The 27,354-nt window shown below is 38.4% G+C and overlaps 1 protein-coding gene across 1 annotated transcript in view; it reads left to right on the top strand.

Moving 5' to 3' along the window:
* The window catches only part of LOC110133248 (complement factor H-like), a 41,155-nt gene that overhangs the window by 10,097 nt on the left and 3,704 nt on the right, over positions 1-27,354 (top strand). The window contains exons 2-7 of the mRNA XM_070463092.1: positions 8,283-8,468; positions 8,783-8,888; positions 11,882-11,958; positions 16,642-16,833; positions 21,981-22,151; positions 24,568-24,741. Of these exons, the coding sequence (XP_070319193.1) occupies positions 8,283-8,468; positions 8,783-8,888; positions 11,882-11,958; positions 16,642-16,833; positions 21,981-22,151; positions 24,568-24,741 (906 nt within the window). The remainder of the gene's footprint in view (positions 1-8,282; positions 8,469-8,782; positions 8,889-11,881; positions 11,959-16,641; positions 16,834-21,980; positions 22,152-24,567; positions 24,742-27,354) is intronic.

The raw sequence follows: 27,354 nt of genomic DNA, 5'->3' as shown, positions 1-27,354 counted from the left end.
CGGTATAGGCAGATTCTATTACTAAATATCTTTATTTAGTATTACTAAATTTATTTAGTATTTATTTAGATATTACTAAATATCTTTATTGTGAAGTATATGAGTGAATGTATATGTATATACATATGTATATGTATATGTGTGCTGTGTTAAAAATAATTATAACTGCCCATGTCAACATATAGAACTTTCTGAGCATCCCCAACATACGCTTGGGTTTCTTTTGAATTAATACCCCTTCCTTTCTTCCAATGGAAAACATTATTAATATTTATGGTAATTATATTTTTGCTCTTCCTTCATAGTTTTTAAATGTCTATGTACACATCCCTCTTATATATGTTTGTTCTTGAATATTATGTAGATGAACATAATTTTGTAACACTTGAGGTCTTCTTACTTCATGTGATTGCTATCATTTGTTTCTGTACCATTTTGTGGCATTGGTGTGATATTGTAATGCAGAAATATACACAAATTTCAATCCACTCAATAGTTGACAGACTTTGAAATTATTTCCATTTTTAATTATGAAAAAAATGTATGACTATAAAATATTACCATACATGAAAATATAGTTTAGTGTATTCCTAGGAATAAAATAGCTCTTCAGTTCAGTTCAGTCTCTCAGTCATGTCCGACTCTTTTCGACCCCATGGACTGCAGCACACCAGGCTTCCCTGTCCATCACCAACTCCCAGAGTTTACTCAAACTCATGTCCATTGAGTCGGTGATGCCATCTAACCATCTCATCCTCTGTCATCCCCTTCTCCTCCTGCCTTCAGTCTTTCCCAGCATCAGGATCTTTTCAAATGAGTCAGTTCTTCGCATCAGGTGGCCAAAGTATTGGAGTTTCACATCAGTCCTTCCAATGAATTCAGGACTGATTTCCTTTAGGATGGACTGGTTGGATCTCCTTGCAGTCCAAGGAACTCTTAAGCCTTCTCCAACACCACAGTTCAAAAGCATCAAATCTTCGGCGCTCAGCTTTCTTTATAGTCCAACTCCCACATCCATACATGACTACTGGAAAAACCATAGCTTGACTAGATGGACCTTTGTTGGCTAAGTAATGTCTTTGCTTTTTAATATGCTGTCTAGTTTGGTCATAGCTTTTCTTCCAAGGAGCGAGCGTCTTTTAATTTCATGGCTGCAGTCACCAACAGCAGTGATTTTGGAGTCTCAAAAAAATAGTCTCTCACTTTCCATTGTTTGCCCATCTATTTGCCATGAAGTGATGGAACCAGATGCCATGATCTTAGTTTTATGAATGTTGAGCTTTAAGCCAGCTTTTTCACTCTCCTCTTTCACTTACATCAAGAGGATCTTTAATTCTTCTTCACTTTCTGTCATAAGTGTGGTGTCATCTGCATACCTGAAGTAAATGATATTTATCCCGGCAATCTTGATTCCAGCTTGTGCTTCATCCAGCCTGGCATTTCGCATAATGTACTCTGCATAGAAGTTAAATAAGCAGAGTGACAATATACAGCCTTGATGTACTCCTTTCCCAGTTTGAAACCAGTCTGTTGTTCCATGTCCAGTTCTAGCACTGGCTTCTTGACCTGCATACAGATTTCTCAGGAGGCAGGTAAGGTGGTCTGGTATTCCAATCTTTAGAATTTTCCACAGTTTGTTGTGATCCATACAGTCAAAGGATTTGGCGTAGTCAATAAAGCAGATGTAGATTTTTTTTTTCTGGAACTCTCTTGCTTTTTCGATGATCCAGCAGATGTTGGCAATTTGATCTTTGGTTCCTCTGCCTTTTCTAAATCCAGTTTCAACATCTGGAAGTTCTTGGTTCACATACTTCTGAATCCTGGCTTGGAGAATTTTGAGCATTAATTTGCTAGCATGTGAAGTGAGTGCAATTGTGCGGTAGTTTGAAACATTCTTTGGTATTGCCTTTCTTTGGGATTGGGATGAAAACTGACCTTTTCCAGTCCTGTGGCCACTGCTGAGTTTTCTAAATTTGCTGGCATCTTGATTGCAGCACTTTTACAGCATCATCTTTTGGTTTTCAAATAGCTCAGCTAGAAAATAGCTGAGTAACAAATAATGATATCTTCAACTTCACTATGAGTTGCTAAGTTCCTCTCTGTCATGGGATTTCCAATTTTCCTTCCCAACAATAGTACCTAATACTACACATTCTTTCCAAGTAGTAGGATTTTTAGACATTAAATAAGTCTGCCAATGCCATGTTATTTTATTTGCAGTTTATTATGGTTTTAATTTTTATTTGCATTTTGAGCAGTTTTTAATAAGTTTACTGATCACCTGGATTTTCTTTTTGGTGAAATCCATTCCAGTCTTTTACTCATTATCTTTTTTTTTCCTCACATGTAAGTGATACCATAGTTTTTATCTCTCTCTCTCTCTCTGACTTGTTTCACTTAGTAAAAACCCTCAAGAGTTGTCCGTGTTGTGGCAAATGGCACGACTGACCTCTTTTTATGGCTGAATAATATTCCACTATACATATATAGAGCATTTTCTTTATTCATTCATTCCTCAATGTCCACTTAAGTTGTTTCCTTATCTTGGCTATTCTAAGTAATGCTGCAGTGAAGATGAGAGCGCAAATATTCAAGATACTAATTTAGTAAAGACCATTGACTTTGAACTATATTTAATCTACTCCTATCCAATAAAATTACTGCTATGTTTGAGTTAAAATCTAACATTCAATCCCCAGTACTGTATTTTTTCCTCTCTCTGATCTTGCCATCTTTTGATTTAGTTATTTCTTGTTATTTAATCTTTTCCTGTCAATCAGGATGGAATTTTTATCTAAATTCTGCTTCTATAATTTTAATAATTAACTTAGAAATTAAAATATGCCTTCTTCTCAAAGCTTGGTATTAATTTATCAGCCAGGGTTCAACTAGAGAAACATAATAGTAAAAGCTTTTCATCTATGTATCTATCTATCTGACTTCCCTGGTGGCTCAGTGGTAAATAATTGCCTGCCAGTGCAGGAGATGCAGATTCAATCCCGAGGTCAGGAAGATCCCCTGCAGTAGGAAATGGCAACCCACTGTAGGATTCAGTCCAGTGGCTTCCAAAAGAGTCAGACACGACTTAGCAGATAAGGAATAACAAAAATCTATCTATCTACCTACCTACCTAACTGCCTATCAAGATAGAAATCTATCAGAAGAACAAAGTTGTCTAATGCAATTGTGGCTGTTTATTGTTGTTCAGTCACTAAATTGTGTCCTAGTCTTGGGACCCAATGTGACAAACCAGGCATCTTTGTCCATGAGATTTCCCAGACAAGAATACTGGTTCAGTTCAGTTCAGTTCAGTCGTTCAGTTGTGTCCAACTCTTTGCACCCCATGAACTGAAGCACACCTGGCTTCCCTGTCCATCCCCAACTCCCGAAGATGACTCAAACTCATGTTCGTTGAGCTAGTGATACCATCCAACTATCTCATCCTCTGTTGTCCCCTTCTCCTCCTGCCCTCAATCTTTGCCAACATCAGGGTCTTTTCAAATGAGTCAGTTCTTCACATCAGGTAGCCAAAGTATTGGAGTTTCAGCTTCAGCATCAGTCCTTCCAATGAATATTCAGGACTGATTTCCTTTAGGATAGACTGATTGGATCTCCTTGCAGTCCAAGGGACTCTCAAGAGTCTTCTCCAACACCACAGTTCAAAAGCATCAATTCTTCAGTGCTCAGCTTTCAGCTTTCTTTATAGTCCAACTCTCACATCCATACGTGACTATTGAAAAAAATATAGTTTTGACTAGACAGACCTTTGTTGGCAAAGTAATGTCTCTGCTTTTTAATATGCTATCTAGGTTGGTCATAACTTTTCTTCCAAGGAGTAAGCGTCTTTTAATTTCATGGCTGCAGTCACCATCTGCAGTGATTTATTGGAGCCCCCCAAAATAAAAGTCTGCCACTGTTTCCACTGTTTCCCCATCATCTAATTGCCATGAAGTGATGGGGCCAGATGCCATGATCTTTGTTTTCTAAATGTTGAGCTTTAAGCCAACTTTTTCACTCTCTTCTTTCACTTTCATCAAGAGGCTCTTTAGTTCTTCTTCACTTTCTGCCAGAAGGGTGGTGTCATCTGCATATCTGAGGTTACTGATATTTCTCCCAGCAATCTTGATTCCAGCTTGTGTTTCATCCAGCCCAGCATTTCTCATGATATACTCTGCATACAAGTTAAATAAGCAGGGTGACAATATACAGCCTTGACGTACTCCTTTTCCTATTTGGAACCAGTCTGTTGTTCCATGTCCAGTTCTAACTGTTGTTTCCTGATGTGCATACAGATTTCTCAAGAGGCAGGTCAAGTGGTCTGGTATTCCCATCTCTTTCAGAATTTTCCAGTTTGTTGTGATCCACACAATCAAAGGCTTTGGCATAGTCAATAAAGCAGAAATAGATGTTTTTCTGGAACTCTCTTGCTTTTTCAATGATCCAGCAGATGTTGACAATTTGATCTCTGGTTCCTCTGCCTTTTCTAAATCCAGCTTGAACATCTGGAAGTTCACGGTTCACATACTGTTGAATCCTAGCTTGGTGAATTTTGAGCATTACTCTATTACATGTGAGATGAGTGCAGTTGTGCAGTAGTTTGAACACTCTTTGGCATTGCCTTTCTTTGGGATTGGAATGAAAACTGAACTTTTCTGGTCCTGTGGCCACTGCTGAGTTTTCGAAATTTGCTGGCATATTGAGTGCAGCACTTTCACAGCATCATCTTTTAGGATTTGAAATAGCTCAACTGGAATTCCGTCAATTCCCCTAGCTTTCTTCATAGTGATGCTTCCTAAGACCCACTTGACTTCACATTGCAAGATGTTTGGATCCAGGTGAGTGATCACACCATCGTGGTTATCTGGGTTGTGAAGATCTTTTTTTGGCATAGTTCTTCTGTGTATTCTTGCCACTTCTTCTTAATATGTTTGATTCTGTTAGGTCCATACCATTTCTGTCCTTTACTGTGCCCATCTTTGCATGAAATGTTCCCTTGGTATCTCTGATTTTCTTGAAGAGAGCTCTAGTCTTTTCCATTCTATTATTTTCCTCTATTTCTTTGCACTGATTGCTGAGGAAGGCTTTCTTTTCTCTCCTTGCTATTCTTTAGAACTCTGCATTCAAATGGATATATCTCTCTTTTTCTCCATTACTTTTCACGTCTCTTCTTTTCAAAGCTATTTGTTAGGCCTCCTCAGACAGTCATTATGCTTTTTTTGCATTTCTTTTTCTTGGGGATGATCTTGATCCCTGCCTCCTGTACAAAGTCATGAACCTCCATCCATAGTTCATCAGGCACTCTGTCTATCAGATCTAATCCCTTAAATCTATTTCTCACTTCCACTGTATAATCATAAGGGATTTGATTTAGGTATACCTGAATAGTCTCATGGTTTTCCCAACTTCTTCAATTTAAATCTGAATTTGGCAATAAGGAGTTCATGATCTGAGCCACAGTCAGCTCCCAGTCTTGTTTTTGCTGACTGTATAGAGCTTCTCCATCTTTGGCTGCAAAGAATATAATCAATCTGATTTCAATATTGACCATCTGGTGATGTCCATGTGTAGAGTCTTCTCTTGTGTTATTGGAAGAGGGTGTTTTCTATGACCAGTGCATTCTCTTGCAAAACTCTATGAGCCTTTTCCCTGCTTCATTCTGTACTCCAAGGCCAAATTTGCCTGTTACTCTAGGTGTTTCTTTACTTCCTACTTTTGCATTCCAGTCCCCTGTAATGAAAAGGCCATCTTATTTGGGTGTTAGTTCTAGAAGGTCTTGTAGGTCTTCATAGAACTGCTATTTCCTTCTCTATGGGATCTTTCCAGATCAGGGATCAAACCCACATTTCCTGCATTAGCAGGCAGAATCACCAGGGAAGCCTGCACTGTGGGTAAGCAGGTCTAAACTTCATAGGGCTGACTGTCAGAAAGGGCAGAGCACAGGTAAGGAAGCTGAGTCCACAGTACAGTTTCTTCTCTCTTTTGGATCAGGTTTAGCCCTGCTTTAAAAGCCATTCAAGTGATTTAATTGGGCCTACACCAGTTATCCAGGATAATTAGCTTGTTTAAAATTAAGTGTTTAGGATTATATCTTGTCATGTAGCTTCTCAGCAGTGCTTAGATTAGTGTTGGTTTAAATAACTGAGGGTGGATGCCCAGTCAGGCTGACGCCTCATCAAAGCTATCACAGCTGATTCATATCTCTTCATTCCTCTGGACATTGTTATCCTTCAAGTTATATTCTTCATTTTCTGTTTTCTTCTCTCAATTAATGCATGGCTGTCCTGTATTTTATGTATATGCATATGTGTATGAGTATATATGTATTTTAAATTACATAAGACTACAGTTTTATTGTTTCAAAGTTGGTGTTCTCTTAGACTTATTTGTTTAGGTACTGTTATTGTTTTTCTTTCATTACAAACCTTATATCTGAGATAATTTTCCTTTTTCTAAAGTACATGTTTTATTTTCCTTTAATGTGAATCTATAAAACAAATTCTCTCACATTCTATTAATTGAAATCTTGAACCTTAAAAAAATTGTTCCTTTATGTAGAATTCTAAGTAGACAATTATTGCTTTATGCAGATAGAAGTGATAACACCTTCTGGTTTCCATTACTGCTGCTGAAAAGTCAGCTTTAAGTACTGACCATTCTGATCCTTGATCACTATAGTATATATTAGAAACAAAAAGTCTATAATACCTTCCCCCTTACTCTTATGCTAACATTTACCCATATGATTAAATATTCCCCAAAACACAATTTTCAAAAGCCATAAAATATTTCCTTAGGTGAATGTACCACAATCTGACAATATTCACATTAACATATCTTATTTTTTACACTATAAAAATGTTGGAATAAACATCTTATACATAAGAATCTTAGAAAAACTTTATTGCTTTAGGATCTTTTTTCAGTTTGAAATTCTTTAATTTACATTAGCATTTTTAAGATTCTTTATAAGTGTCATCAAATCGCTGTAGTCATTTATACCTCTAATTTTATTTAAAATAATATTTATAACATTTCTTTTTCTACAAAATCAAGTGTCATTCCCTTTACATTTTTGCCATTGAAATTTGTCCAAAAACATCACTTACACTTAATTGTCATGTCTTTGATTTTAGTAATGCTTATGTTATCAGCCATTCTTAAGAAAATGTTTTATCATCCTACTGTATTTTTCCTTTGGTTGTGTTAGTGCTTTTGTTATTGCAAGAAGTGCTTTTGTGTGGAAAATAATTTTGCAGATAATTTTCCTTTGAATTTTGTATAGATTAAATCTTCATAAATAGAATTTTAATTAAAAACATTCTAATATGTGTATACTTTTTATAATTCACTTTATTCCTTGAATTCATGAGTTTCCTAATGACAGTTTTCTGAGAAAAGTAGGGATTTGATTTTATTCATTTTTATCTTCAATGGCTTCTAATTGCTAGAGTGCCAGAGTGGGTTTCAATTTGAGATTGTCAATCACATTTACACATACGCTTGACCACTCCAGCCCCAAGGTTACTGAGGTTCAAGAGATTGTATAGAATAGGTGGTAGAGCAGACTGTACAAGAGCTTGATGAAGATTTCAGACACCTGGATACGTCATATCTTTGAATACATATTCAATAACTTCCTTACTAGAGTGACAACATTTTGCGAGCACTTTTGTCTCCATACCCACTGTTGTTTCTTCAAACCTTAAAATAGTGCCTAATGTTTCCTGAATTTAAGGAAGAATGTGCTGTGCTGTGCTTAATCGCTCAGTTGTGTCCGACTCTGTGACCCCATGGACTGTAGCCCATCAGGCTCCTTTGTCCATGGGATTCTCCAGGCAAGAATATGGGATGGGTTGCCATGCCCACCTCCAGGGGATCTTCCCAACCCAGGAACTGAACCCAGGTCTCCCACATTGCAGGCAAATTCTTTACCATCTGAGTCACCAGGGAAGCCCAAGAATACTGGAGTGGGTAGCCTATTCTTTCTCCAGGGGATCTTCCCAACCCAGGAATCGAACCAGGTTCTCCTGAATTGCAGGTGGATTCTTTATCAGCTAAGTTACCTGGGAAGCCCTTAGAAAAGAGCAGAATTACAGAATCTTGAAAGTTATTCTTACAAATCTATGTAGATTTAATTTTTGTAAGGTAAAAATATATATTGAGTTACATTGGATGGACCTGTATAAGTTTTGTTTTTGTTTTGGTTTTTTTTTTTAAAGCAAAACTAACCTAAAAATACTGCATTTTTCATTGTATTTAGACACTTACTTTTTTTTTTGTAGACTGTAGAGAACCCCCTCCCAGAAAAGAAACAGAAATCCTGTCAGGTTCTTGGAATGAACAAACATATCGAGAGGGCACTCAGGCTACATATAAATGCCGCCCTGGATACAGAACTCTGGGGAGTATCGTAATGGTGTGCAGGGGTGGAAAATGGGTGTCTCTTCATCCATCAAGGATATGTCGGAGTAAGTAATTCCTACTTTTGTGAAACCTGTGAAAAGTTGTGAAAATAACGAATGCTATTGTGGCAATACTGGCTGAATTCTATCGCTAGTGTTATTTAAATACAAAGCGATATATCCTCATCATTCTTAAAAAGGGGTTGTCATCTTCCAAAATTAAAAAAAAAAAAGCGTACAGATAACTTTGGCATTTTTCACTTTTCTATATTTTCCAATTCTGTCCTCTAAAACAATATCAAATATCCCTGTTCTTGAACTCCTATGTAAATTGTTACTCCCTGTGCTACATGCTAACATCATATTCTTTTTCATTTTAGAAAAGCCGTGTGCACACCCTGGAGACACTCCATTTGGTTCTTTCCATCTTGCAGAAGGCACTCAGTTTGAATATGGAGCAAAAGTTGTTTATACGTGTGATGAGGGGTATGTCATCAACAGAAAGAGCAGTTTATAATTCAGATTTTTCATACTGGAAAGAGTAAATAGAAACTGATCTTATTTATGTGTTTAAGGTTACTATGTTTTTCTATGAACATTTTTATAAGTAACATACAAGTAATCTGAAAATGTAAACTATAATGAAAATGACTATTTTTGGATAATATGATTATCTCCTCAACATTGAAGAATTAAAATGAATTATAATTACTCTGGTAGAGTATAGTTACAGGAGAGTGGGAAAATTGTACACATTTAAATAAAAATTCTCCGCAATGAGTCCTCACCGCATCCTATTATGTGCAGAGTAAGAATTCTCAGGGGCAGTGGGAATGGTAACAAAATTAGAGAACGTGGATCTACTTGGGTAAAATTTTATACAATTTACGAGAAATCAGACTAACTGAACACTGAAATAATAACTATCATTAAGTTTCCACAATTGTAAATTACGCTTATCACGCAGACCGAAAATGCTCCTATGCTCAGAAGAGGTGACTCCGCTCCTTCTAAGCACCTGCTGGGTTCCCACAGCTCGGCTAGTCTCAACCCTGTGTTGTTTCCTCCTCGGTCTTCTTTCTTTCTTGTGACTCCCGGCACCTTGTTTCGAAGAAAGTTTTATACATAGAAAAACTGATCATTGTACTTTTATACTACATAAATATACATAGGGTGAAGAAATTACACGTGGAATCATTATTCACTCCCCATTTATTTCTTGATTTGAGGCAGCAGAATATTTTAGAGTTTAGGCTTTGAAGTAAGCTCGCATTCCAAAACTCTACCACTTAATTACTATATGTATTAAAAAAAAAATAGCTCTTTACTGCAGTTTTCTCACTTATAAAAGCAGAAACATATCAAGCGCACCACGGGCTTGGTGGGAGAAGTAAGTGCGGCCGACTGTAAGCGAGCAGGGCTGCTTTTCAGGGTCTCCTCAGCTGGGAGCAGGGCGGGGCTCCCGCGGGCGGGGCAGCGCGGGCCTCGGGCTCCAGAGCGCGCTGGGCCGTGCGGCGACAGCACCGGGCCCCAGGCTGAGGCGACACCACAGAGCCCCAGGCTGAGGCGACAGCACCGGGCCCCAGGCTGAGGCGACACCACAGGGCCCCAGGCTGAGGCGACAGTACCGGGCCCCAGGCTGAGGCGACACCACAGGGCCCCAGGCTGAGGCGACACCACAGGGCCCCAGGCTGAGGCGACACCACAGGGCCCCAGGCTGAGGCGCCCGGGCGGCCATTTTGAACTGGGAACGCCCGTCTGAAGGGCTGGCTCGGAGGCTTCGGTATGCGGGACCCTGTGAGCCTGCTAAAGGAAGCTCAGCGCGGAGGGGGAAATAAGGTTAGATTTATCCCCCAGGTTCTATTTTTATTCCTAGCTGGTAGCACTAGGAGGATTTGTGTGGAATTTCGCAGAAATCCGAAGAGAGATTTAGGCAAATGACTGGGTCCCTGGTGGAAAATAGTCAACAGGGAATGTTCCTTTGTTATAAGGCGGAGCCAATAAAGGAGCCAGAGCAGAGCCTTTGACAACCAGTCATGTTGTTCCTTTGTGTGAAGGGGCACAGAGTAAAAGTTCGAGTCCTGTTTACTCTACTGAAACGATTTCTTCCCTTAGAGAATTAGGGACAAATCAACCCCAATCCAAGAAGGCAAAGTGTTTTTTGAAGGAGAGAGTTTCTTTTACTTGTATAACTAGCAGGACTGCTTTCATTCAGGGTCAAAGGAAAAGTTTGTCCAGGTACAATTCTTTAGACGTTTATGAGAGGCCTTTTTTTTCCCCCTCCAAAATTCTCTCACTTGTGGTTATTAAAATGCCTTTCCTTATTTATTTTTTTGAGTAAAAAAATTTTTTTTTGCTTCCAATTGTCAAATGTAATAAATTTGAGAAGGATGCTTTTTTTTTTTTTAAGTTTAGTCTTTTGTATGGAGAAGGAAATGGCAACCTACTACAGTATTCTTGCCTGGAAAATCCCGTGGACAGGGCAGCCTGGTGGGCTGCCGTCCATGGGGTTGCAAACAGTCGGACATGACTGAAGCGACTTAGCATGCATGCATGTATACATTGGAGAAGGAAATGGCAAGCCACTCCAGTATTCTTGCCTGGAGAATCCCAGGGACAGAGGAGCCTGGTGGGCTGCTGTCTATGGGGTCACACAGAGTTAGACACGAGTGATGTGACTTAGCAGCAGAAGCAGCAGTATTTTGTATTGGAATATAGCCATTAACAATGTTGTGATAGTTTCAAGTGAACAGCAAAGGAACTCAGCCATACACATACATGTATCCATTCTCCCCAGACTCCCCTCCCATCCAGGCTGCCATATAACACTGAGCATAGTTCCCTTTGCAGGTGCAGCATCTTTGGTTTGAAACGCAGGCTTGATGAGTTAGTATAGTTTGTCACTGAATGACTTCTGTAAGCAGGCTTGACTTGGTGACCACACTCTTGGAAGCATGGGCCAGGATGGAGCTGGGAGATGTAGATAAGTGCTGACAATAAACCACATTGAAACATTCTTGCTAGCACTGTCCTTGATCATGTTAAAAAAAAGCCCAAAGTGTGCAGAAAATATCACAATCGTGGAGGGTAGGGCTATGGATAGAAATATGGAAAAAAGTGGACTGGGGTAATATACAGTGAACTGTTGTTTACTGCGTTTATCATGATCTTATGTTTCTGTCTTTGGTTTTGGTGATAGTTCGTGGAGCTTATTACATTGTTAAGTGTATCTCATTAACTGACTCAGAAAAATAAAAGTGCATGAAACAATAAGGAGTTTGCATCACGAACCAAGGATTTTGATCATTCAAGTCCATGCACCTGAGGGCTTAAGGGCCTTTCCTGAGGAGGGAGGGAAGCGTGTGCTCTTATTAATAGTTTTCCTCAAAATAGAGTTTCTGGATATTTGAAATGGTATCAAACTTAAAACTTCACATAAACACACATCAGCTTACAATTCTGTTATTTTTTATTTTCAGGTATCAGATGCTGGGTGAGATGAATTTCCGTGAATGTGACACAAATGGATGGACCAATGATATTCCCATATGTGAAGGTAGATGTAAAACTGATTTACAAGTATATTAGAGCATATTATTTAAAATATGATTTTTTGGAAATGTCTTACATTAAATATTCTTAAAGTTTATAATTAAATATTTCTTACTCACATTATTTTTGTGGATTCTACTTTAGTGCAGAGTTGGATCTAATCTTTTATTGCTATGTTGTTAAGTGTTTCAATAACTAAGTGTAAATATAGGTTCATCTAATCTAATAGTCCAAGTATTAAGACTAGAAAAAAAAATCTAAGTTTTGTTTTTCCTTTTGGATTCTAACCACTGGGAATAACACACATATCACATTAAAATGAAGATGAGAGTTTCAGCTCTATTAATGAAGGAGCACTCAGTCAAATAGCCACCCCAATGCAAGGATCTCTGATAACAGCTTAACTGGAGAATATGGTTTAGACATCTCCTTCCTCCTGCCTGACAAGGGGAGTTTTCCTATGGTTTTAGTTTACTGAAAAGAGCCAGAAACTAAGGAAGAGCTCTGCCGTTTCTTACTGATCCATAAAGCAAACAGAAAGAATGAAAAAATTGCACATCCTATTTCCAACTTTTAAACCGGTACTTCCAATCTGTAGTCATCATGAAAATAACAGCCCCTTTGCTGTCCACCTGAAACTATCACAACATTGTTAATTGACTATACTCCAATATAAAATAAAAAGAATAACCTGTAGTTATCATGAAAATAAATTTTCCTAGTTGAACGGTGATGATTAAGTAGAGAGGGAAAAGGAGAGGTAAATGCAAGGCAAAGACAGAGAGAGAGGGAGGAAAGAGAGAGAAAAAGACAGAGGCAGAGAAAGACGGTAAGAAGAAAAGTGATCACTCAAAACTCCTGTTTTCTGAAAAAGAGACTGGGAGGTCTTTCATCTACAGAAATGAGAGGAAGGGGATAAATGTTGTATGGGACATCCATACTGGAATGATCTGGAATGCTTGTAAAAACTGAAATTTTTGGATCATAAAGATTGACTGAATCAGTGTTCCTTGGGTGATAGCACAGAGAGCTAGCCACAGAATTTCCGTATAACAAGCATCCTGGGAGTTTCTATTGTAAAATAAAGGTTGACTATCTTAAAACTAAGGGATATTGGAAAATAATAAGGGAAATAAAAAAAGTGCTCTAATTATTTTGATATAAAAGAAGAAAAATTAAAGATTATTTATTTATTGAGGACATATAACCAGAAAGTTTGCTTTTACACCTTTTAAGAATTCAGCTTTATATTGTTGTGAGACAAATGGAAAATTTGTATTCAAGTATCCCCAACTTTATATTTCTCAATTATGTAAGAAACACTTATTTTGCTACTACAAAATATATCAGTTCAGTTCAGTTCAATCGCTCAGTCATGTCCGACTCTTTGCGACCCCATGGACTGCAGCACTCCAGGCCTCCCTGTCCATCACCAACTCCCAGAGTTTACTCAAACTCATCTCCATTGAGTTGGTGATGCATCCAACCATCTCATCCTCTGTCATCCCCTTCTCTTCAATCTTTCTCAGCCTCAGGGTCTTTTCAAATGAGTCAGCTCTTTGCATCAGGTGGCCAAAATATTGGAATTTCAACTTCAACATCAGTCCTTCCAGTGAACACCCAGGACTGATCTCCTTTAGGATGGACTGGTTGGATCTCCTTGCAGTCCAAGGGACTCTCAAGAGTCTTCTCCAACACCACAGTTCAAAAGCATCAATTCTTCGGTGCTCAGCTTTCTTTACAGTCCAACTCTCACATCCATACATGATTACTGGAAAAACCATAGCCTTGACTAGACGGATCTTTGTTGGCAAAGTAATGTCTGATTTTAATATGCTGTCTAGGTTGGTCACAACTTCTCTTCAAAGGAGTAAGCATCTTTTAATTTCATGGCTGCAGTCACCATCTGCAGTGATTTTGGAGCCCCCCAAAATAAAGTCAGCCACTGTTTACACTGTTTCTCCATCTATTTACCATGAAGTGATGGGGCCAGATGCCGTGATCTTAGTTTTCTGAATGTTGAGCTGTAAGCCAACTTTTACACTCTCCTCTTTCACTTTCATCAAGAGGCTCTTTAGTTTCTCTTCACTATCTGCCATAAGGGTGGTGTCCTCTGCATATCTGAGGTTATTGATATTTCTCCCAGCAATATTGCCTCCAGCTTGTGTTTCATCCAGCCCAGCGTTTCTCATGATCTACTCTGCATACAAGTTAAATAAGCAGGGTGACAATATACAGCCTTGACGTACTCCTTTTCCTATTTGGAACCAGTCTGTTGTTCCATGTCCAGTTCTAACTTTTGCTTCCTGGCGTGCATATAGATTTCTCAAGAGGCTGGTCAGGTGGTCTGGTATTCCCATCTCTTTCAGAATTTTCCACAGTTTGTTGTGATCCACATAGTCAAAGTCTTTGGCATAGTCAGTAAAGCAGAAATGATTTTTTCTGGAACTCTCTTGCTTTTTCAATGATCCAACGAATGTTGGCAATTTGATCTCTGGTTCCTCTGCCTTTTCTAAAACCAGCTTGAACATCTGAAAGTTCATGGTTCATGTATTGCTGAAGTCTGGCTTGGAGAATTTTGAGGATTACTTTGCTTCAGTGTGAGATAAGTGCAATTATGTGGTAGTTTGAGCATTCTTTGGTCTTGCCTTTCTTTGTGATTGGAATGAAAACTGACCTTTTCCAGTCCTGTGGCCACTGCTGTGTTTTCAAAATTTGCTAACATATTGAGCACAGCACTTTCACAGCATCATCTTTTAGGATTTGAAATAGCTCAATTGGAATTGCATCACCTCCACTAGGTTTGTTTGTAGTTATGCTTCCTAAGGCCCCCTTGACTTCACATTCCAGGATGTCTGGCTCTAGGTGAGTGATCACACCATCCTGGTTATCTGGGTTGTAAAGATCTTTTTTGTACAGTTCTGTGTATTCTTGCTAACTCTTCTTAATATGTTCTGATTCTGTTAGGTCCATACCATTTCTGTCCTTTGTTGTGCCCATCTTTGCATGAAATATTCCCTTGGTATCTCTAACTTTCTTGAAGAGATCTCTAGTCTTTCCAATTCTATTATTTCCCCCTATTTCTTTGCACTTTTCACTGAAGAAGGCTTTCTTATCTCTCCTTGGCATTCTTTGGAACTCTGCATTCAAATGGGTTTATCATTCCTTTTCTCCTTTGCTTTTTGCTTCTCTTCTTTCCAACGCTATTTGAAAGACCTCTTCAGACAGCATTTTGCTTTTTGGCATTTCTTTTTCTTGGGGATGGTCTTAATCCCTGTCTCCTGTACAGTGTCACAAACCCCTGTCCATAGTTCATCAGGCACTATGTATATCAGGTCTAGTTCCTTAAATCTATTTCTCACTTCCACTGTATAATCATAAGGGGTTTGATTTAGGTCATACCTGAATGGTCTAGTGGTTTTCCCTACATTTCTTCAATTTAAGTCTGAATTTGGCAATAAGGAGTTCATGATCTGAGCCATAGTCAGCTCCCAGTCTTGTTTTTGCTGACTGTATAGAGCTTCTCCATCTTTGGCTGCAAAGAATATAATCAGTCTGATTTCAGTGTTGGCCATCTGGTGATGTCTATGTGTAGAGTCTTCTCTTGTGTTGTTGGAAGAGGGTGTTTGCTATGACCAGTGCGTTCTCTTGGCAAAACTCTATTAGCCTTTGCCCTGCTTCATTCTGTACTCCAAGGCCAAATTTGCCTGTTACTCTAGGTGTTTCTTTACTTCCTACTTTTGCATTCCAGTCCCCTATCATGAAAAGGTCATCTCTTTTGGGTGTTAGTTCTAGAATGTCTTGTAGGTCTTCATAGAACCCTTCAACTTCAGCTTCTTCAGCATTACTGGTCAGGGCATAGACTTGGATTACTGTGATATTGATTGGTTTGCCTTGGAAACAATCAGAGATCATTCTGTCGTTTTTGAGATTGCATCCAACTACTGCATTTCCGGCTCTTTTGTTGACTATGATAGCTACTCCATTTCTTCTAAGAAATTCCTGCCCACAGTAGTAAATATAATAGTCTTCTGAGTTAAATTCACCCATTCCAGTCCATTTTAGTTTGCTGATTCCTAGAATGTTGACGTTCACTCTTAACATCTCCTGTTTGACCACTTCCAATTTGCCTTGATTCATGGACCTAACATTCCAGGTTCCCATGCAGTATTGCTGTTTACAGCGTTGGACCTTGCTTTTATCACCAGTCACATCCACAGCTGGGTGTTGTTTTTGCTTTGGCTCCATCCCTTCATTCTTTCTGTAGTTATTTTCTCCACTGATCTCTGGTAACCTATTGAGCCCCTTTACTGACCTGGGGAGTTCATCTTTCAGTGTCCTATGTTTTTGCTTTTCCATACTGTTCATGGAGTATATATATAGTTTCATTAAAAATGAAAGTGAAAATATATACACTTTCATTACAAAACTCAAGGTAGTAGGTTTTTTGCTTACTCTCACAGAAAAGAATCAGAGATAAGCTTACTACTATTATTGTTTTTCTTTGTTTTTACTTAGTAGAATTTATTTCTGGCTAACAGTTTTCAAATAAACACATATTTAAAAAAGTAATCTTGTTGTTGGTTTTATATATATATATATGTCAAATTTATATATACTCATTTCTTCATGATAAAGTTTTATAGTTTTCCAATTTCATTAGAGGAAGTTATGTTTATTTTTTCAGTTGTTAAGTGTTTACCAGTGACAGAACCAGAGAATGGGAAAATTTCCAGTGGTGCCCTGGAACCAGACCAAGAATATACCTATGGACAAGTGGTACAGTTTGAGTGTAATTCAGGCTACATGCTGGATGGACCCAAACAAATACATTGCTCAGCAGGTGGTGTTTGGAGTGCAGAAACACCAAAATGTGTAGGTAAGATAAACTTACTCACTTACTGTTGGTTTGATTACTTGCATGAATTTAGTTTTTTTCATGAAAATATGCCTTTCGAAACACTGTGCATCCTATAGGATTTGAAAAATACTAGCAATCACTAGCATTTATTCAGCACTTTTTTTTTTACAGTATTTTACAGTAGATGATCTAAATTGTTTTTCAGTAGGTGATGTAAATTGTTTACAAGTGTCATCTATTTAACCTTCCAAATGACCATGTGATTTATGTACTGTGTTCATCTCTGTTTCATAATTAAGGAAATCATGGTGCAAAGAAATAAAATTACATGTCCAAAATGATCTTGGTGTATATGGTAGAGGTAAGATTCAAACCTAGGTTATATGACACTAAAGTCCATTCTCATAACCATAATTAAAGTGTAATGACTCATGACTAAAGTAAAATCTTAAGTATTTCTGCTACAAGTTTTAATATACCAAAAGGTCATTTTATATTTGAAAAACTGAACATTCAATGTTTATCTCTACTGATGTATCATGATGACATTCTGTCTTTGAATAACACTTCTAAAAGTGGCCCTGTTTTATACTTGCACTGGAAGTTTTGTATAAACATTGCTGATCTGAATTGAATCCACTAAATAAATTTTTGTCTTAAAAAGAAAGTTCTATAGTAACCTGTAAGCCAGCATTTCTTCACTCTTAATACTGCTGACCAGTATGATGATTTTGTTGTTGCTCAGTTGCTCAGTCCTGTCTGACTCTTTGCAACCCCATGAATTGCAATGCCCCAGGCTTCCCTGTCCTTCACTATCTCCCAGAGTTTGCTCAAACACAGGTCCATTGAGTCAGTGAACCCATCCAACCATCTCATCCTCTGTTGCCCCCTTTTCCTCCTGCTCTAAATTTCCCCCAGCATCAGAGGTTTTTCCCAATGAGTCGGCTCTTTGCATCAGGTGGCCAAAGTATTGGAGCTTCAGCTTCAGCATCAGTCCTTCCAATGAATATTCAGGGTTGATTTCCTTTAGGATTGACCAGTTTGATCTCCTTGCAGTCCAAGGGACTCTCAAGAGCCTTCTCCAGCACCACAGTTTGAAAGCATCAGTTCTTTGGCACTCAGCCTTCTTTATGGTGTAACTCTCACATCCGTACATGACTAGTGGAAAAAATCATAACTTTGGCTATACAGACCTTTTTTGGCAAAGTGATGATTCTGATTTTTAATACACTGTCTAGGTTTGTCATAGCTTTTCTTCCAAGGAGCAAGTGTCTTTTAATTTCATGGCTGCAGTCACCATCTGCAGTGATTTTGGAGCCCAAGAAAATGAAATCTGACACTGTTTCCACATTTTTCCCATCTATTTGCCATGAAGTGATGGGACTGGATGCCATGATCTTCATTTTTTGAATGCTGAGTTTTAAGCCAAATTTTTCACTCTCCTCTTTCATTTTCATCAAGAGGCTCTTTAGTTCCTCTTTCTGCCATTAGAGTGGTATCATCTGTGTATCTGAGGTTGTTGATATTTCTCCCAGCAATCTTGATTCCAGCTTGTGATTCATCCAGCCCAAGCATTTTGCATGATGTACTCTGCATGTAAGTTAAATAAGCAGGGTGACAATATACAGCCTTGACATACTCCTTTCTCAATTTTGAACCAGTCAGTTGTTCCATGTCCAGTTCTAACTGTTGCTTCTTGTCCTGCATACTAGTTTCCCAGGAGGCAGGTAAGATGGTCAGGCATTCCAAACTCTTGGAGAATTTCCACAGTTTGTTGTGATCCACACAGTCAAAGGCTTTAGCATAGTCAATGAAGTAGAAATAGATTTTTTTTTTCTGGAATCCCCTTTCTTTTTATTTATGATCCAACAGATGTTGGTTGTTTGGTTTCTCTGCTTTTTCTAAATCCAGCTGTACATCTGGAAGTTCTTGGTTCACATATTGTTGAAGCCTAGCTTGAAGGATTTTGAGTATTACCTTGCTAGCATGTGAAATGAGTGCAATTGTGTGGTAGTTTGAACATTCTTTGGCATTGCCCTTCTTTGGGATCAGAATGAAAGCTGAACTTTTCCGGTCCTGTACCACTGCTGAGTTTTCCAAGGTTGCTGGCATATTGAGTGCAGCACTTCAACAGCATTATCTTTTAGGATTTGAAATAGCTCAGCTGGAATTCCATCACCTCCACTACTTTTGTTTGTAACAAGGCTTCCTATGGCCCACTTGACTTCATGCTTCAGGATGTCTGGCTATAGGTGAGTGACCACACAATTGTGGTTATCTGGGTCATTAAGACTTTTTTGTACAATTCTTCTGTGTATTCTTGCCACCTCTTCTTAATCTCTTCTGCTTTTTGTTAGGTCCCTCCTGTTTTTCTCCTTTATTGTGCCTATCTTTGTGTGAAATGTTCCCTTGAGAACCTCATGATGATTTTGGCTTTTGTCATAATGTATTATGTCTAATTTATTTAAAATCACCATACCTTGTTTTACCAATACTTGTTTGGGAGAAATTTCTACTATTTTTTTTAAACATTATCTAATATCCCCAAATTATTTACATTTTCTTAGTCTAGTCTGTCCTACAATGAGACACAAAGAGAAGTGTTCCTCTTCCTAGAAAGTCCTTTTTACAAAACTATTTCAAGTTAATAAAGACAAACGTATTTATATGCAGTGTAGCAGTTACATATGCTCTAGAGATCATGTGGTGGGAGTTGTGATTTAGTTGCTGAGTTGTGTCTGACTCTTGCAACCCCATGGATTGTAGCCCCTAGGTTCCTCTGTCCGTGGGATTTCCAGGCAAGAATGCTGGAGTGGGTTGACATTCTCTTCTCCAGGGAATCTTTCTGACCCAGGGATCCAGCTTGGGTCTCCTGCATTGCAGGCAGGTTCTTTACCAAGTGAGCCAAGAGGGAAGCTCTAGAGGATCGTGGGTGGGGTTTATTTTTTGCTTAAGTTTCTGTGGTTAGTGAAATCTTTCTGAAATGACTGATGCAAAACATGTCTTAAAGGAAGAATGAGAATCTTTAGATGAATTGAGGCAGGGAAAATCAAGCCAGTCAGATGGAGAGGAAGGGGCAGTGGCCTTGAGGCCTCTTTGAGCATGAAGCCCCTTGTTCCCATTGTTCTCAGAGGCCTTAACATAGGATGCAGGCAAAGAAGTCAATGATGGAGTGAATATGGGCAGTCCAAGGTTCTGAGGGGTGGCACACACCATGCTGAAGGATTAGGCTTTTATGCAGATTGATTTGGGAATCAATGCAGCATTTTAAGTGGAATAGTGAAGCGACAGGAAAAATATCATTAAGTTGCAAACAGGAAAGAAAAGATTGAGATGAAGGAAGAATAGAATCTGGGAAATTAGTCACCGTTGCTGGAATCCCAAGGGAAAATGTTTGATAGAGGACAATGTGAAAGATGATGTCCAGCTTTTGTTTGTTTGTTTGTTTGTTTTTGACAGAAACTTAAATGGATGGCAATCACAAGAGCTGGTCAGTTGCTTTTTGGAGATATAATACAACAAGTTAAATTAATTTATTTGATAAAGTATTTTGTTAATAATTACTTTATTATCAATAACAAAAAATATATATAATTTTTACAGGTCATTCGCTGAATTTATGTATCACATTTGACCTATTTTTTTGAAAAAAATTATGTTAATTACATTGCAGAACTACATGAGTTCATGTAAATTGAATGTAATATCTGTGATACAATTCCTTCATATTAGAAAAAAGAGTTCCATAGTTACTTCTATATAAATTCTTTCCATGAGAATGTTTTCCCTTAAAAAACACATATATTCTTCTTGAATATATTGATTTGTACTTTCCCATTAAACTTATATGCAAGTATTAGAACATTTATTAAGTGCCTCAGCAGTACAACTGGAAACGTTATGTGGTATAAGAATATTGAATGCGAGAAAAGTTCATTATGTATTGCTAATTATTATTTTTTTAAAAGCAAGTTTAAATGATTTGGAATTTAGTTCACATATTTTTTCTATTTTTGATTATGCTTGAAAATTTTTATAAAAAGCTTTTAAAAAATGATTTATGTAGAAGAGGCCTATGTGCTGTCATATGGAGTGAAATAAGTCACAAAGAAAATCAAGTATTTTGTATTAACACATATATGTAGAATCTGAAAAAATTGGTAGAGATGATCTCATTTACAGAGCCGAAATAGAGACACAGATGTAGAGAACAAACATATGGATAGCAAGTGGGAAGAGGGGAGTGGGATGAATTGTAAGACTGGGATTGACATATATATATAGACATTATTGATACTATGTATAAAATAGAAAATTAATGAGAACCTACTGTATAGCGCAGGGAACTCAGTGCTCTGTGGAGACACAAGTGGAAAGGAAATCCAAAAAGAAGGGGTATATGTATACATATGTATATGTATAAACATATACATATAGTTCATTAACTGTGCTGTACAGTAGAAACTAACACATAATTGTAAAGCAGATAAATGCCAATAAAAATTAGGAAAAATAAAAAAAGAAAAAGCCTAGAAAAAGTTGAAAAAAAGAGAAAGGCATTAAGTACATGATATTTTCTGGCTTTCTACAAATGAAGGACAGGAGGCAACATAAATATTCAGTAATACCAAATGGGTAAACATCCTTTTGATGTAATTTCCCACAGCTCTAGAAATTGATGTTCAGATTCATTCAAAATGCTATAATATATAAAATGCTTAAGTTACAACAAGTATCCTCTTTATATAACATTAATCTAAAATAAAGCAAAATATATGGAAAACCAGGGTAAATAATAGGCTGTTTTACAGAAATCACAATGAAACTACTTCGGTATTCAGTTATATATATATATATATATATATATATATTATATATATGATGAAGTTACTGGCCATTATTTCTTTCAAGAGGACTAATTTATTCCCCCATCTAAATAAATTAGCAACAAGATTTAAATCAGAATTTTAACTTTCTTCCAAAATAAAAGTTAAGAACAACTGATAAATTCTTCATCAAACATTCAAGTCAAAACAGGACTTTGTTTGGTGGCCTAATTTACTTAATGGAATGGAAACAAAAGTTGTATCTTTATATAGCCTATGTCTGGGACACAGTACTTTGACATATAATGGACATTTTGGAATTTAATCCCTTTTGTTTAGAAATTTCCTGCAAACCACCAGTTATTTTAAATGGACAAGTTGTACTTCCAAAGGCAACTTATAAGGCAAATGAACGAGTTCAATATAGATGTGCAGCCGGTTTTGAATATGGTGAGAGAGGAGATACAGTATGCACTAAATTTGGATGGACTCCAGCTCCTGCTTGTAAAGGTAATGTTACATTTCTTCCACCTCTTTTGCTGTATATTTTACCAGTTGCTTTAAGTCCTATCCTCCTTACCATTAAGCAGTTTATTTTTTTCTGACAACGGAGTATTGATATTTATTTGTTGTTGTTTAGTTGCTAAGTCATGTCTGACTCCTTTGAGATCCCATGGACTGTAGCCCACCAGGCTCTTCTGTCCTTGGGATTTCCCAGGCAAGAATACTGGAGTGGGTTGCATTCCCTTCTCCAGGGGATCTTCCTGACCCAGGGACTGAACCTCCATCTCCTGCATTGGATTCTTTACCACTGAGCCACCTGGGAAGCATGACTTAAAAAAAAAAAGAAAAGATTATTGCAAATTGATCCTTGTTGTGTACTAGCAAAGTTAATATAAATGACCGAGTAGAACTTTATAAATCAGAAAGGACTATGTCAAGGGGTAGCACACTATTATTGTGTAGCACACTGTTGTTGTTCACTCATGAAGTTGTGTCTGACTCTTTGCAACCCCATAAATGGCAGCATGACAGGTTTCCCTGTCCTTCACTATCTCCCAGAGTTTGCTCCAACTCATGTCTATTGAGTTAGTGATGCCATTCAACCATCTTGTCCTTTGTTGTCCCCTTCTCCCCTCACCTTTAATCTTTCCCAGCATCAAGAGTCTTTTCCAGTGAGTCAGCTCTTTGCATCAGATGGCCAAAGTATTGGAGCTTCAGCTTCAGTCCTTCCAATGAATATTCCAGGGTTGATTTCCTTTAGGATTGACTGGTTTGATCTCCTTGCTGTCCAAGGGACTCAAGAGTCTTCTCCAGCACCACAGTTTGAAAGCATCAGTTCTTTGGTGTTCAGCCTTCTTTATGGTCCAACTCTCACATCCATACATGACTACTGGAAAAACCATAGCTTTGACTAGACAGGCCTTTGTTGGCAAAGTAATGTCTCTGCTTTTTAATGTGATGTCTAGGTTGGTCATAGCTTTTCTTTTAAGGAGTAAGCGTTTCTTAATTTCATGGCTGCAGTCACCATCTGCAGTGATTTTGGAATCCAAGAAAATAAAATCTGCCACTGATTCCAGTTTTTCCCCTCATTTGCCATGAAATGACAGGACCAATTGCCATGATCTTAGGTTTTTGAATGTTAAATTTTAAGCCAGCTTTTTCACTCTCCTCTTTCACTTTCATCAAGAGGCTCTTTAGTTCCTCTTCACTTTCTGCCATTAGAGTGGTATCATCTGCATATCTGAGGTTGTTGATATTTCTCCTGGCAATCTTGATTCCAGCTTGTGATTCATCCAGTCCAGCATTTTGCATGATGTACTCTGCATAGAAGTTAAATAAGCGCAGTGACAATATACAGCCTTGACATACTCCTTTCTCAAATTTGAACCAGTTTGTTGTTCCACATCTGGTTCACACCATAGCCCCAGGTCAAATCCAGCCTGTCCCTTTTTTTGTAAACTAAGACTTACTGGAACAGAGACATGCCCATTTCTTATAAGTATTGTCTATGGCTACTTCTGCCCTACAATGGTGGAGTTCAGTATTTACAGTAGACACCTTTCACCTGAGTCTTTATGTGAAAGAGGAGTTTTGAAACCTGGATTAGCTTATTTGATTACAATATGAATAATGTACTCCAAAATCTTAGTGGCTTAAAAAACTAAAGTTTACTTTCTACCCATGCTCACTTCCAACCTTCATTGGACCCTGCATCTCCTATGTCTCCTGCATTGGCAGGCGGATTCCTTACCACTTGTGCCAACTGGAAGCCTACTGTATTAGATATAGAGTCTTAATTAACAAATTTCCCAGAAAACATAGGTCAGGAGGGACCCTCCTCATTATTTTAATTGTAAGAATCAGGGAATGGAGATATGACCTCCCATGTTCTTCTTTAATCACTGTAGATGTGGGAAAGAGAACAGGAAAATTCAATTTTTCCAATTCCCTCCCTAAAGGAAAACATTACTTCCACATTCATTTCATTGCCCTATGCAATCCCTGTACTTAAGTCTACTTCAAAAGGACAGGGTGTACTATTGCCACAAGGGTCTGGAGGGAGGAGAATATTTGCCAGCAGAACTTGTGAGAAATACAGAAGCTGAGAAACTTGCAGAAAGTGGAAAGAACAGCTGAAGTGATACATCACGAATTCTTTGCCAAATGTGGAATATCATGAAGTGTGCACTGAGTGTGGAGAAAGAGGGTTCAAGAGCAGCGAGGGTACAGATACATCAGATGAGAAACACAGTGAAGGGAAATGTAAGTGATACAGCAGGAGGGGTGTGAGGCTGTGCTCATTTTACTGACTTTTGTGCTGTACTAAGAACAAATTAATAACATCCACTTTTATATTTTTATATCATTGATTATTTTAAGGGATGTGATTTCTATATTGTGAACATACCTTTTTTCTTTTCAGAAATAATATGTGACCCTCCTCGTATTCCAAACGGTGTGTACAGACCTGAATTAAGCAAATACAGAGGTCAAGATACAATCACTTATGAGTGTAAAAAGGGTTTTATTCCTGAGATCCATGGAAATGTTGCAACGTGTACTAGAGATGGCTGGGCACCTGCTCCGAGATGTACCTGTATGTTCCATTCATATCTTGACCTTCTTTTTTTTAATTTCATTTTTTATATTAGTTGGAGGCTAATCACTTGACAATATTATAGTGGTTTTTGCCATACATTGACATGAATCAGCCATGGATTTACATGTGTTCCCCATCCTGAACCCCCGTCTCACCTCCCTCCCCATCCTGTCCTTCTGGGTCATCCTAGTGCACCAGCCCTGGGCACTTGTCTCATGCATCTTCTTAATTGTGAAATTTCTTTCTCTTTAACACACAACAATGGGGCACAATGCCCTACACAGTAGGGCAAATCCAAGTATCTGCCCTACTGTGTATGCTAATTAGGGGCTTTTAGAGGCATTTTTTTGCTTCTTGAAGTAGGCAATTCTAATAAGGAATAAAAACATTTTTGTAATCTAAAAACTCTTTAAATTTTTGCCACTCAAAATTAAAATATGGCTGTGTTTTTTAATATTTAAATCTCTAACAACCCACTCCACTATTCTTGCCTGAAGAATCCCATGGACAGAGAAGCTTGGCAAGATGTAGTCCACAGGGGTCACAAAGAACTAGATACGACTGAAGTGACTTAGCATGCAAAATAATTGTAATACTGGATCTAAGCCATTAAGCAAAAATAATATCACATAGGGCCTATTGTATTAGATGCCTGCATGCATGCATGCTAAGTTGCTCAGTCATGTCTGACTCTTTGCCACCCTATGGACTGTAGCCCACCAGGCTTCGCTGTTCATGGGATTTTCCAGGCAAGAATGCTGGAGTGCCCTCCTCCAGGGGTTCTTCCCAACCCAGCGATCGAAACCTGCATCTCCTGTGTCTCCTGCATTGGCAGGCGGCTTCCTTACCACTTGTGCCCACTGGGACGCCATTGTATTAGACACATAGTCCAAATTAACAAATTTCCCAGAAAACATATTGGCGTAGGACAACACCCCTCCATGTTCTTAGAGCTCCTGTGGGTCAGGAGTGAGGAAGGGGCTTCACTGTCTGGTTCTGAATCACTGTGCATGGGTGGCAGTCAGGGTACTGACCTGGGCCACTGTCATCTGGACGCCCAGCTGGGCTGGAGGCTTTGCTTCCAAGTTGGCTCACTCTCCTGGCTTTGTGGGGAGGCCTCGGTACCTGACCAGCTGGGCATCTCTGCAGGTTGCTTGAGTGAGAGCTCGCTTTCCTCAGGGCCAGTGACCCCAGAGGGAGGAGGAAGCCTCCACACCAGGTATGACTTGGTCACTCAGTGTCACGTCCGTCATGTGTGATCTTTAGAAATGGACGCTAAGCCCTGCACACTCAGTGGTGAGGACTTAGGCTCTAATTTTGAAGAGAGGAGTGTGGAAGGCATTGTGGACTTTCCTAAAACCATAAAATATAGAAAAATGTCAGCTGAACAGAGTATTTTCTGGGGATGCTTCCTTCACTCCTCAACTTCCTCTAAGTTGCCTCTAAACAATCCTCCTCTTTCTAACAGTACACTGTAAAATTTAAGCATACTTAAGCCAGTTATTCCATGAAAGAAAACTGTAATGATATAAAACAGTTCAATGACCTTAATGGTAATTCCAAGCATACATTTAAAATGAATTTTCAAAGCATAAGTTCCATTAAAATGAAGGTATCAGCAGTATGAAACAGATTTTAATCTGCATAAGAATTTTAAGAAAAATATTTAATCTTGTTGAAGATGGATTTATGAAAATGGTGCTGTGTGCTTAGTGGCTCAGTCGTGTACAACTCTTTGTGATCCTTGGGACTATAGCCTACCAGGATCCTCTGTCTGTGGAATTCTCCAGGCGAGAATACTGGCATGGGTTGCCATTTCCTTCTCCAGGGGAATCTTTCTGACCCAGAGATGAAACCTACATCTCCTGTGTCTCCTGCATTGCAGGTGGATTCTCCACCCACTGAGCCGTAGGGAAGCCCTTTGAAAATGGTCGATCAACCCAATCCTATTTTTATCACAACAAGGTTATCCCACAAGGGACCTTGTGACGTTCTTGTGGACAACATGAGGAAACTGACCATTTAAACAGTTTATCAACATTCATAATTTCATTAAATGAGCTGATTATCAGATGCAGGACTTTGTCCTCAGGCCTGTTCCTTTCCACTTTTGTATCATCAGCTAATTTAATGCTGCAAAGGAGATGCATCTTAAATGATACAGAGCTGCTGAAAGTGAACCTATAGTAGGACAGATTCATCACTCAGAACGACTCCCATGTGTGAGATTGGACCTAATAACATGAAATCTAAAACTTAAATTTAAAAATTATAAGATCCTGGGCCTGGATCTTTGGAGTAAGTTGCAGAGGTACAGAAAGACTAGAAGCACTTTAGAACTTGTGAATACTTTTCATCAATTTTGAGGTCAATCTGAGCCAACATTATGATGGACAGCTGAGCCTGCTCATGAGACCTGAACTTGTATTGGTGGGAGTGTAACAGAAGAATGAGGCTGTTCTGAATCCTGACAAAGTTAATGCCATTCCAACTATAGGGGACTATTATGTGTGCTTCAATAAATGATCTGGTTAGAGAGACAAAGACAGATTCACATGTGCCCAAATGAAAGAGAAGACAGGGAATATACCTCAGAGCAGTGATAGTAAC

This window comes from Odocoileus virginianus, unplaced genomic scaffold (assembly GCF_023699985.2).
Source record: "Odocoileus virginianus isolate 20LAN1187 ecotype Illinois unplaced genomic scaffold, Ovbor_1.2 Unplaced_Scaffold_26, whole genome shotgun sequence".
Lineage (NCBI taxonomy): Eukaryota > Metazoa > Chordata > Mammalia > Artiodactyla > Cervidae > Odocoileus > Odocoileus virginianus.
Note: the sequence above shows the minus strand (reverse complement) of the source record. Positions and strands in the feature narration are given on the sequence as shown.